The sequence below is a fragment of the Stenella coeruleoalba genome (assembly GCF_951394435.1).
Source record: "Stenella coeruleoalba genome assembly, chromosome: 21".
NCBI classification, from domain to species: Eukaryota; Metazoa; Chordata; class Mammalia; order Artiodactyla; family Delphinidae; genus Stenella; species Stenella coeruleoalba.
In genome coordinates, this window is record NC_137167.1 from 22066993 (window position 1) to 22080180 (window position 13188).

At 41.0% G+C, this 13188-nt stretch overlaps 1 protein-coding gene across 2 annotated transcripts in view; it reads left to right on the forward strand.

Annotated features, from left to right (window-relative positions):
- Window positions 1-13188, forward strand: part of FAT1 (FAT atypical cadherin 1) — a 117394-nt gene that overhangs the window by 85535 nt on the left and 18671 nt on the right. For both annotated transcript variants that reach the window (XM_079909288.1, XM_079909289.1), the window contains exons 10-16: window positions 1248-5315; window positions 5879-6075; window positions 8563-8716; window positions 9518-9751; window positions 10828-11217; window positions 12491-12705; window positions 12966-13103. In XM_079909288.1, coding sequence (XP_079765414.1) covers window positions 1248-5315; window positions 5879-6075; window positions 8563-8716; window positions 9518-9751; window positions 10828-11217; window positions 12491-12705; window positions 12966-13103 — 5396 coding nt within the window. The remainder of the gene's footprint in view (window positions 1-1247; window positions 5316-5878; window positions 6076-8562; window positions 8717-9517; window positions 9752-10827; window positions 11218-12490; window positions 12706-12965; window positions 13104-13188) is intronic.

Below are 13188 nucleotides of genomic sequence, written 5' to 3' on the forward strand. Positions count from 1 at the left end.
CTAAGAAACAAGTTATACGTTTTTCCACTATAAATTCCCTCTGATGAAAGAAAGAATTTTTAACTCCTAACAGATGCTACATTTTCAAGATTAAAGGAATTATCAGTAGGCATTCTTTCTTGTTCGAAGTTGTTTTCCCCTAAAATATGTCAAGTAAGCTTTTAAAGACTCAGGCATGGGGAGCTTCATGATCTTCTGCCTCAGCAAGTTCTGCGGCAGCTCCTCAGACTAGATCAATTCAGTTCTATGACTAGAATAAATGATTCTGGACTCTTTGTTTATAAAACAGAAAAGGGATGAAGGGTTCGTGGTTGGATCGAATCTGAGGACCCTCACACTGCCTTGATCTACCCAGAAAGAGAGTAAACTGCAGAACTGTAGAAAACTCCTGGTTTCAGGAAGAGCTCAAGTGGCACAAAACTATGGAATATTGTGGAGTTGCATTTGCAGCTAAATACATGTACATAACGTAGCTGGAAAATGTCTAAAGAAAAGCAAGTAAAACAATCTTAAGAGTTTTCAGCCTCAGCAATATTGACATTTTGCACCAGAAAGTTCTTTGCTGTGGGGCTGTCCTGTGCAGTGTAGTATGTTTAGCAGCATCCCTGGCCTCTACTCACTAGAGGTTAGGAGCACCCTCTCCCCACAAGTAGTGGTCACCAAAAAGGGGTCCAGACACGGTTGAATGTCCCTCTGGGTGAAAGCACCTCCAGTTGAGAACCACTCACCTAGAAATTAAATTGACCTGAAAAAATTCAGGGGATATTACTGAAATCTTGGAAAAAACCCATAAAGTGGGGCAGAGTACACACAGGCTTACTCATCAAGTCCCCGAATGCGTAAAATAAGGGCCAACTCTATTTAAGATTGTTAAATTTAATTGAAGTCTTCCCTTTTCATAGTGGGTAAGATTCTTGAGAGTTTGCAAGTGATAAATAAATATATTCCAAAGGGGTTTTGAGGGACTCTTGGAGATGATTAACTAAACTCTTTTATGGAAGGATAACCAGATCCTTCCACAACACATTCCTGATTCAACCAGAGAGAGTGACGTTTGGCTTTAGGTACAGAGTGATATTACTTCTGTTTCTTTTCATAATCTATAGACAAAACAGAAAAGTTTGCCCTTAGAGTAGATAAAAATGAAACAAATCGAAAAAATGAGACAAATTGAATAAAACAAGTTCCATTCGAATATTGATAGGCCCTTGTATTTTTCTCTAACATGCTTTTTTCTCTCCTCCCAGGAAACATTGGAAATTCTTTTACAATTGATCCCATCTTGGGCTCTATAAAAACTGCCAAAGAATTAGATCGAAGTAACCAAGTGGAATATGACTTAATGGTAAAAGCTATAGATAAAGGCAACCCACCAATGAGTGAAATCACTTCTGTGTGTATCTTTGTCACCATCGCTGACAACGCCTCTCCCAAGTTTACATCAAAAGAGTATTCTGTTGAAATTAGTGAAACTATCAGCATTGGGAGTTTCGTCGGAATGGTTACAGCCCATAGTCAGTCATCAGTGGTATATGAAATAAAAGATGGAAATATAGCTGATGCCTTTGATATTAATCCACATTCCGGAAGTATCATCACTCAGAAAGCTTTGGATTTTGAAACTTTGCCCATTTATACATTGACAATACAAGGAACTAACATGGCTGGTTTGTCTACGAATACAACCGTTCTAGTGCATCTGCAGGATGAAAATGACAACTTGCCAGTTTTTACGCAGGCAGAATATACGGGGCTCATTAGCGAATCAGCTTCAATTCACAGTGTGGTCCTAACAGACAGGAATGTCCCATTAGTTATTCGAGCCACTGATGCTGATAAAGAATCAAATGCTTTGCTTGTTTATCACATTGTTGAACCAGCTATACACAAATATTTTACTGTTGATTCCAGCACTGGTGCTATTCACACAGTACTAAGTTTGGACTATGAACAAACAAGTACTTTTCACTTCACTGTACAAGTTCATGACATGGGAACACCATGTTTATTTGCTGAATATGCAGCCAACGTGACTATCCATGTTATTGACATTAATGACTGCCCTCCTGTGTTCTCCACATCATTGTATGAAGCATCTCTTTTGTTGCCAACATACAAAGGAGTCAAGGTCATTACAGTAAATGCTACAGATGCTGATTCAAGCGCACTGTCACAGTTAATGTACTCCATCACCGAAGGCAACATCGGGGAGAAGTTCTTAATGGACCACAAGACTGGTACTATAACTGTACAAAACACAACTCAGTTGAGGAGCCGCTATGAGTTAACTGTCAGGGCCTCTGATGGCAGATTTGCAAGCTTAACCTCTGTGAAAATTAACGTGAAAGAAAGCAAAGAAAGTCAGCTGAAGTTTACCCAAGATTTCTACTCTGTGGTAGTGAAAGAGAATTCTACTGAAGCCAGAAGATTAGCTGTCATAACTGCTATCGGTAATCCAATCAACGAGCCCCTGTTTTATCATATCCTCAACCCAGATCGCAGATTCAAAATCAGCCGCACGTCCGGAGTTCTGTCGACCACTGGCATACCGTTTGATCGGGAACAGCAGGAGAGCTTTGATGTGGTAGTGGAAGTGACACAAGAACGCAAGCCTTCAGCAGTGGCCCGTGTCATTGTAAAGGTCATCGTCGAAGACCAGAATGATAATGCACCGGTGTTTGTCAACCTGCCTTACTACGCCGTCGTTAAAGTGGATACCGCCGTGGGCCATGTTATTCGCTACGTGACAGCCATCGACAGAGATGGCGGCAGGAACGGGGAAGTGCACTACTACCTCAAGGAACACCACGAACACTTCCAAATTGGAGCCTCAGGGGAAATTTCACTGAAAAAACAGTTTGAACCTGACACCTTAAATAAAGAATATCTTGTCACAGTGGTTGCAAAAGATGGAGGAAACCCGGCTTTTTCGGCTGAAGTCATGGTTCCCATCACCGTTATGAACAAAGCCATGCCTGTGTTTGAAAAGCCTTTCTACAGCACCGAGATTCCAGAGAACGTCCAGATGCACAGCCCCGTTGTCCACGTACAAGCCAACAGTCCAGAGGGCTTGAAAGTGTTCTATAGCATCACAGATGGCGATCCTTTCAGCCAGTTTACTATTAACTTCAACACCGGAGTTATCAATGTCATAGCGCCTCTGGACTTTGAGTCCCACCCAGCATATAAACTGAGCATCCGAGCGACTGACTCCTTGACCGGTGCTCACGCCGAGGTCTTTGTGGACGTAATCGTGGAAGACGTCAACGACAACCCTCCCGTGTTTGCCCAGCAGTCCTATGCCACCACCCTGTCCGAGGCATCTGTAATTGGCACATCCGTGGTTCAAGTCAGAGCAACAGATTCTGACTCAGAACCAAACAGAGGGATTTCATACCATATGTTTGGGAATCATAGCAAGAGTCATGATCATTTTCACATAGACAGCAGCACTGGCCTCATTTCCCTGGTTAGGACTTTGGATTTTGAGCAGTTCCAGCAGCACAAGATTTTTGTAAGGGCTGTTGATGGCGGCATGCCTCCTCTGAGCAGCGAAGTGGTTGTCACAGTGGATGTCACCGACCTCAACGATCACCCACCCCTATTTGACCAACAGATTTATGAAGCCAGAATTAGCGAGCACGCTGCCCATGGGCATTTTGTGAGCTGTGTCAAAGCCTATGATGCGGACAGTTCAGACATAGACAAGTTGGAATATTCCATTCTGTCTGGCAATGATCATAAGAATTTTGTCATTGACAGCAGGACGGGGATCATCACGCTCTCCAACTTGCGCCGGCACGCCCTGAAGCCATCGTACACCCTTCAGGTTTCTGTGTCTGACGGAGTTTTTAGGAGTTCAGCTCAGGTTCATGTGAGTGTGATTGGAGGCAATTTGCACAGTCCCATTTTTCTTCAGAACGAATATGAAGTGGAGCTTGCTGAAAATGCTCCCTTGCACACCCTGGTGACCGAGGTTAAAGCAACTGATGGGGATTCGGGTATTTACGGTCACGTTACCTACCATATTGTAAATGACTTTGCCAAAGACAGGTTTTACACAAATGAGAGAGGACAGATCTTTACTTTAGAAAAACTTGATCGAGAAACCCCAGTGGAAAAAGTAATCCCAGTCCGTTTCATGGCCAAGGACACTGGTGGAAAAGTTGCTTTCTGCACCATTAACGTCATCCTTACAGATGACAACGACAATGCACCACAGTTTCGAGCAACCAAGTTTGAGGTGAATATTGGATCCAATGCTCCCAAAGGGACGTCGGTCATCAAAGTCCTTGCCAGTGACGCTGATGAGGGATCCAATGCCGACATCACCTATGCCATTGAAGCAGATTCTGAAGGCGTTAAAGAGAATTTGGAAATTAACAGACTGTCTGGCATAATAACTACAAAAGAAAGCTTAATTGGCTTAGAAAACGAGGTCTTCACTTTCTTTGTCAGAGCTGTGGATAATGGGTCTCCACCCAAAGAATCTGTTGTTCCCGTCTACGTTAAAGTACTTCCACCAGAAATGCGGCTTCCAAGGTTTTCAGAACCATTTTACACCTATACAGTTTCAGAAGACGTTCCTATTGGAACAGAAATAGATCTCATTCGAGCAGAGCATAGCGAGACTGTCCTTTACAGCCTAGTCAAAGGGAATACTCCAGAGAGCAACAGAGATGAGTTCTTTGTGATCGACAGACAGAGTGGGAGACTGAAACTGGAGAAGGGTCTGGACCATGAGACAACTAAGTGGTACCAGTTTTCCGTACTTGCCAGGTGCACTCACGATGACTATGAGGTGGTGGCTTCTGTAGATGTTAGTATCCAAGTGAAAGATGCAAATGATAACAGCCCTGTCTTGGAGTCTAGTCCATATGAGGCATTTACTGTTGAAAACCTGCCAGGGGGAAGCAGAGTCATCCAGATCAGGGCGTCTGATCTAGATTCAGGAACCAATGGCCAAGTTATGTATAGTCTAGATCAGTCACAAAGTGTAGAAGTCATCGAATCTTTCACCATTAACATGGAAACAGGATGGATTACAACCCTAAAGGAACTTGACCACGAAGAGAGAGACAGTTATCAGATTAAGGTGGTTGCATCAGACCATGGTGAAAAGGTTCAGCTCTCCTCCACAGCCATTGTGGATGTTACTGTCGCCGATGTCAACGATAGTCCCCCACGGTTCACAGCAGAGATTTATAAAGGGACTGTGAGTGAAGATGATCCACCAGGGGGCGTAATTGCCATCCTGAGTACCACGGATGCTGATTCTGAAGAGATCAACAGACAAGTTACATATTACATAACAGGTAACGTGTTTAAAGTGAATGGTTTAATTTAAAATTAAGTTGTATTAGAAGTATAAATTCTGAGATATGTATTTTATGGAAATTGAGAGTTGAAGGGACGATTTTAGTATATCTAAAATAAGTAGAAATAACATCTCTTAAGCTATGTTTCAAGTTTTTTGCCTGAGCAAAGCCAGTAGTTGTTTCATTAGGCTGATTTTGATGATTCATTCTGTTGATCTTTATACACTGTATAAAAAAGATATTATAATTTTAAAAATCTATAGTTTCAGTATAGGCTAAAATGTTTACTGATCGTCTTGAAATTTTATTTGGCTTAATGCTGCGTTTAAATACACATTTTAGTGCTGCTTTCTTTGGTTTTTGGGTTTTTTGAGGGTTTTGGGTGGGAGGGGTTAGTGAATGGGAAAGCTAATAAAATTAATTTAAGTGTAATTACTTTCTTTAAAACTTAATTCTTTTGAATCATAGTATTATATATCTTTTGTACAATTTATTTCTCCTGTTATTCCTTTTATTATTTCAACAAATTTGACTGTCATCTCCTTCCATTGATTTAATAGGAGGGGATCCTTTGGGGCAGTTTGCTATTGAAAATATACAGAATGAATGGAAGGTCTATGTGAAGAAACCTCTAGATAGGGAAAAAAGGGACAATTATCTTCTGACTATCACAGCAACTGATGGGACCTTCTCATCAAAAGCTATAGTTGAAGTCAAAGTCCTTGATGCAAATGACAACAGTCCCATTTGTGAAAAGGTAGGATGCTCTTTAAGTCTATATATTATGAATTCAGATTTCTTTCTTAAACCTTTCAGAAGGACTGTCACGTGGTGCTGTAGAGTAGTTCAAATGTGTTTCATGTTGTAATCTCTTAATGTTTAAGTCGAGGTGAGGGTTAAATGGGGCAAGAGTTGCATTAGCTTCAGAACTACTTTTGGGGGATGCTAAATAGCTTAAAAACCTAGTTCAAAATACTGTGAATTGCTGACAGGATTACAGTTGTATATAAGCGTTGCTCTGTTACGTTTTCATGAAAAGATTCCCTTCATTTGGGGGTGAGGTAGCTCTGTTCTGCACCAAGAGACCGTATTTTGGGCCCTTGCTCTTGTACACGCTAGGGGAACCCAGAGGTGAAGCGTGTGACTTCTGCCCCTGTGGAGCCCACCGTTTAACAGGAGGACAAAATGCACGCCAAGGAAGAGCTGCGCCACCTGAGGTTGCTCAGTGAGGGCGGGAGTTGTCCCCGGAACTGGAGGATGAGGAAAAGCTCAGCCTTTGGGAGGTGGTGATGAGATCACCAAGAGTGGAAACGGAAGGGCAATGGGGCCGGAGGGTAAACTGGGTGAGAGGGGCTATGGAGGGCGTTCCAGGGAGCTGGGACTCCACGAATCCTTCCTTACGTGAAAGGTGGAGATGGCGTACTCCAGGAGTTCCTGAGAGAAACTGAGTCTGGTAGCATTGTTTCCATTTAGCTGAGGAAGTGTGAAAGTGGGGATAACAGGCAGTGGACTGAGGCACAGGGAACGGAAGGATGAAAGATGCTGTGACGGGAAAAGCAGTGGCACTTGGTCCTGCCTGGCCGTGACATCGCGACAAGCATGTTAGTTAAGTCAAGGTTGATTTTAGGTTTCCTACAGGAGTGTTTGGGAGAAAGACCACAGATGAGCCTGGAGCGGGAATTGGTTTTAGAGGAAGCATGCTGAATTCCACTTTAGATTTGTTCAGTTTAAGATCACGGGACGTTCAGTTGAATGTGTTTTTATAGTCATTTAGAGTTAGCGAGATGGAGGATGGGTGTGTGAACTTGGCAGCTTGGGTGGATAACTGCTGACTGCATTCGCTTGAGAGGATAATAGCAAGGAGGGAAAGAGTAGAGACAGGTATCCCCCTAGAGAGAAAGAAGGCGGAAGGAAGAGAGCGCAGATACCAGCACAGTGTAGTTGAGAGCAAAGGAGGGGAGAACTTTTAGGAGGCGGGATGGCCAGCAGAGGTGTGACAGAGATAAAAAGCGGACTGAGTGAAACAGACCATTGGGTTCTGTGACTGGCGTGGAGATGGTGGTCCCAGTGCAGTGATGTGGGTGGACGCCTGGTTTCAGGAGATTAAAGGGTGTTAACAAGGAGATAGATCTGGCCAGTGACGAAAGTTGGGAGTAAAAAGTAGGAAGAAGAGTGTGGTAGGTAAAGGGAAGGCTGGGTCAGGGAGCAGGTGACTTGGAAGGGGGCGGGGAGGTGGAGAGCGCCGCAGTGGGCATGAGCTGTGTGTAGCTGGACGGGCAGAGGGGCAGAGCTCTCCGGGAAATGGATACGAATAATTCAGCTGGGGGGAGAGCGGGACTTCTGAGGGGTGAGGAGTTCATTCCAATCCATGGTTTTGGTGACAGTGGTTTATGGAAGGAGGATTCTGTGTGTGCGTGCGTGTGTATGTATCTTATAGAAACTAAATGTGTGTGTTTTTCAACACTTTTCCTTTCACCTTTGGTATTAATTAGGACACTAGATCATTCGGAATCATCAGTATTACAAAATATCCTGTTTCATGAGTCATAGTTCACCTAAAATTGAGCTCATATTAAGAAAATATATTTAACAACGTCTTATCTGTTTGTCTTATGTTTTGGTGTACGACATGGATTTCTAAATATTTGGAACTGGAAAACAACCGTTCACTGTGTTTGAGAATCAGGTCAGATTTGAAGAGAGACGGGGTGGAGCAGGGCAGAAGAGAGCCCTGGCCTGAGCATCACTTGCCCCCCTCCCAGGAGGCCTTGGATAACCTTTGTTTTCTCCCGTGTCATGAGGCTCACTTCTCTCCCAAATGCAGTTACTTGGTGGTGTTTTAACAGTGATTGCAAACAATAAATTCCTGTGTTGGAAATTAGACGTAATGTATCAGGCTTGTATTCTCTCTAATTTTTAGGTAAAAATGGAGTGTTATGTGTATTTTCTCATAAGAATTTAAATTAAATTAAATATGAAACCAATTCAAAGGCAAAGTATTCAGAATTCTGTAGGTTAAATGTCAGGTCAGACTCTTTCAGCGTATGGGGTTGTTAACTGTTATATGAATCATCTCTGTTTTAAATGTTTTGTAAGAAAAATAGTTTTGAAAGCTCCTTGGATTTTAGTTTTAGTCATTTCCCATGTGTTCTGTGACCAAAGGTAAATGATTTCTGTTACTCCCTTGGCAGTCATGTTACCTTTTAATGTTTTATGTTAACAGTATTGTTTAAAATCTTTGTAGACTTTATATTCCGACACGATTCCAGAAGATGCCTTTCCTGGGAAATTGATCACGCAGGTCTCTGCTACAGATGCAGATATCCGTTCCAATGCCGAAATTACTTACACATTATTTGGTCCAGGTGCAGAAAAATTCAAACTAAATCCAGACACAGGTAAAGGTAGAGTTTGGGGCAAAACTAATTGTGTTCCAGCAAAGTCACACGTGGGTGGTTTTGGATCACACGGAAAATTTGAAATGACAGTTTGTTCTTGTAAAATTTACTCTCCTGCTACAAAAATGGCATCTTTTAGAAATGCAAACAGCAATTCAATGTGTAAAATTTGGGGTGAGATAAAAAACAGCAACAATCACCTACTTGAACCGAGGATTTAAAATTTATGTTTTTTTATATCACCTTTTTTAAAAAAAAAAACTCAGAAGTTAAAGTATATCTCAAACTTTCTGCTTTATCCATTTTACATATAGTTTGTTTGCTTGAATTTGTGACCATACATTTATAATTTAGTGTATTCATTAAAATGATGAGTGGTGTTTTACTTTAAACCTCTAGGACTTTCTCTTTCAATTTGTATTTTGTTAAAATTGGGGGTCAAGTAACAGTTTTCTATTAAGCTCCCCCCAAATTAATGATAAACATGTGAATCTAATTTTTGAGTCAATTTAAAAATGTTTTCAATTTGGTAAATTGGCAGCTCTTTTGCTTTTGGGCATCGTATGTAATGCGAGAGGTCCTGACCTGGAGAGCTTTAAGGCTTAGAGCTAGCACCTGGCAGGGTTTGAAACCCTCCAGCTCTGAGGGCTCCCACAGCTGCTGACTCTGTCACTAATAAAATTGTTCTCCAGAGGAAGGCTGTTATTCAGATTTTCTCAATGTAAGAGAAAAGGGGAAGAAAGATGTGCTCTTGCAGTCACATCTTAAATTTCAAGTGAGCCCATTTATTTTTGTCTTTAGGTGAACTGAAAACATTAGCCCCCCTTGACCGCGAGGACCAGGCAACCTATAATCTGCTGGTCAAGGCCACGGATGGAGGGGGAAGATTCTGTCAAGCTGATATTGTGCTCACGTTAGAGGATGTGAATGATAACGCCCCCGAATTCTCTGCCGATCCTTACACCATCACCGTGTTTGAAAACACAGAGCCTGGCACGCTCCTGACAAGGGTACAGGCCACGGATGTGGATGCAGGTATCGCCCAAGTGATGCTTTTGCCTTCAAACTGTGCACTGTTACCTGAGGAGGAGCCTATTTTAGAGCACTGTTCCACATTCAGCCCCTCTGATGACCCCTACCTCATGCATGTTGAATAACTCACCATTGTCATGCTACCGTTAAAAATCGTGTTAGCATTAAAAATGGAATGAAATCTTCAGAATAAGAAACTCTTTTTTTTTTTTTTTTTTTTTTGGCGATACGCGGGCCTTTCACTGATGTGGCCTCTCCCGTTGCGGAGCGCAGGCCCAGCGGCCATGACTCACGGGCCCAGCCGCTCCGCGGCATGTGGGATCCTCCCGGACCGGGGCACGAACCCATGTCCCCTGCATTGGCAGGCGGACTCTCAACCACCGCGCCACCAGGGAAGCCCAATGAACTCATTTTTAATGAATATTTGAAGTCTCAAAATTGTGCCCAGTGAACTTACTGTTGTAAAGTATCTGTGGTACCCCTAAAATTCTGCTTAGTGATGAGATAAACTGATCTTTATGTCCCATTGAATTAATTAGTGAAGTGTTATTTTTTGTGAATAAAGCATTAGTGACAAAGAGATTTAGTATCATAGGAACATAACAGAAGAAAACGATATATTGTTATAGTTTTACAGACCTTTCCAATTTTTTATAGAGAAAATAAGACTCTAAGGTATATATTCATAGCATTTTGATAGCAGAGAATAAAAATAACTTCTTCAGTCATTCTAACACTGAAGAATCAGAAGAATACCAAAAATGTTACTTTTCAAATAAATTTTTGTTACTGAAGCTAAATAACAAATAGGCTTTATTTTTAAAGATCTGCTGGCTGTTAGAGCATAAGTTCCTGTATAACGTAGTCTGAAAAAGCCAGATGACTATGAAATTATATTTGTTTTAACTCAACAAATTGCTCATTTTAAAGTTTACATTTTTAAGGTCATAGTCATAAGAATTTTTAAATACTGTATATTGGCATTTTCCCTTTTTCATATGTGTGCTGGATTTAAAAAAAAATAATTTGTTTACGTTTCTTGAAGTAAAACATTCTGACGTGATGTCATGTCTTGACAGGACTGAATCGGAAGGTATCCTACTCACTGATTAACTCTGCTGATGGACAGTTCTCCATTAATGAATTATCTGGAATCATTCAGTTAGAAAAGCCTTTGGATAGAGAACTACAGGCAGTATACACTCTAACTTTGAAAGCTGTAGATCATGGTTTGCCAAGAAGGTTGACAGCTACCGGCACTGTTGTTGTATCCGTTTTGGATATAAATGACAACCCACCCGTGTTTGAATACCGTGAATATGGTGCCACAGTGTCTGAGGATGTTCTCATTGGAACAGAAGTTCTTCAAGTGTATGCAGCAAGTAGGGACATTGAAGCAAATGCAGAAATCACCTACTCGATAATAAGTGGAAACGAACATGGGAAATTCAGCATAGATTCTAAATCAGGTAACCTACCATGCAAATGAGAGGAAGCCCTTTATTCTGCAAAAAACGGCTAGATTGCTCAGCACTTCACCTGGTACAAAAACAGGTCATACCTTGTCAATAGATACTCTAAAAGAGAAGACCCAAGTTTTCTTTGTATTGTTATCATAAGTGGGATTCAGAGTGGTTTAGAAGACTTTAAACTATAGTTCTACATAATAAAATACATTTCTGGCTTATCCATTATAACTATAAGCAAATTAACTTTAAATAGAAAATTAAAACATCATACTCTAGTAATTTAGTAAAAATATAAGGTGTCATAAATCAGTAAAGGTAAAGAATTGAAGATGGTAGAAGATTTTGCAGAACGACTCCTTTTTATGGCCCACGTAGATCTCATGCGAAGTAGCTTCCCAGGTGAAACAGCAGTTTCGACCTCTTTGACCTTAGTTTCAGTAGGGGACATCTGATAATTCATTAAATTGATCTCTTCATTACGCTAGTTACAGACAACCGTCGAAGTACTTGGACCGAGTCACTTACTGAGTGACCGCCGACAAGGTCAGAAGTCATTGGCGCTATTGACTCTGGCTGCATAAATACTTTTTGTAGTCTTGTTAATCTGTCATCTAAAATAGGTGTAAGTAAATTGCTCTGTAAAAAATTGCTCCATTCCAACTGTATTTAATTGTATGTGGCTTTCAACTGAAGGGTAGGTGTGTGATGATGCTGTTTTAAAATGTATTTTTAGCATACATAAAATTTCAGCATATCATAAAATTGTTATTTTTAGGGTTCTTTATGTAGGGTAGACTATAAGGAAGTTAAAAGGAAAGACGTTAAAGGAATTATTAAATCAAAAAGTGACGGGATATAAATAGTTATTCTGGAGATTTTTTAAAAGGATGTACATTTCTGTAAAAGAAAAAATATGAGAAAGAAAAGGAAATGAAAAGCCAAAGAACAGAATTTTTGTGTTTTCTGTTTCATTAAAGTCTGTAGTAAACTATCATTGAAAAGAGATAAGAAATGTTATCATTTTTATAGCAGGGAGACATAAGGAGTACTGACTAGGAAAGCAATCCACATATCACAAAGAGTGTCAGGAAAGTAATTAAGAGAAATAAATAAGGTTCCAAGGATGGGCAAATTCATGTTTCAATTGTTGAATTAAGAAATTAGAAACCATACATAAATGGTAAGTAAACTATTGAACTGAAAATTTTAGCCATAGGAGGAGAATGTGGTGGCATTTTAAAGCACTGGAAAGTAATTTTGATTTTCTGTTCAGGGGCCATATTTATCATTGAGAATCTGGACTATGAAAGCTCTCATGAGTATTACCTGACGGTAGAAGCCACTGATGGGGGCACACCTTCACTGAGTGATGTTGCCACTGTGAACATCAACGTAACAGACATCAATGACAACACCCCAGTGTTCAGCCAAGACACCTACACGGCAGTGATCAGTGAAGATGCTGTTCTTGAACAGTCTGTCATTACAGTGCGTACCTCTTCCCCTACAGCCTTCTTCTGGGTCTGTGCAAGAATTTTTAGTGAGATTGATCCAGTTTTTGTAGTGGCCTTACTTGAAAATATTGATAATTTGAAGATAGGGAAATGTCTTTTGCTAGCCTCTTTAGTTACTGACTCTATTATAAGTGATTGCCTTAACACAAACTAGCTGTTGATATCAGACATTTGCTTAGTCGACTTCTGTCCCTCCCTCATCTGTCTCCTAAACCGGAGTGTGATATTTTCTAGGTTATGGCAGATGATGCCGACGGACCTTCAAACAGCCACATCCGCTATTCAATTATAGACGGCAATCAGGGAAGTCCATTTACAATCGACCCTGCCAGGGGAGAAGTGAAAGTGACCAAACTTCTAGACCGGGAAACAGTAAGTGGAAAAATCTGATGTAGATTGTTTACAGATTATCAGATCGGTAGATGGAAGTGCCTTGTGTTCGCCTCTGCCGACATTT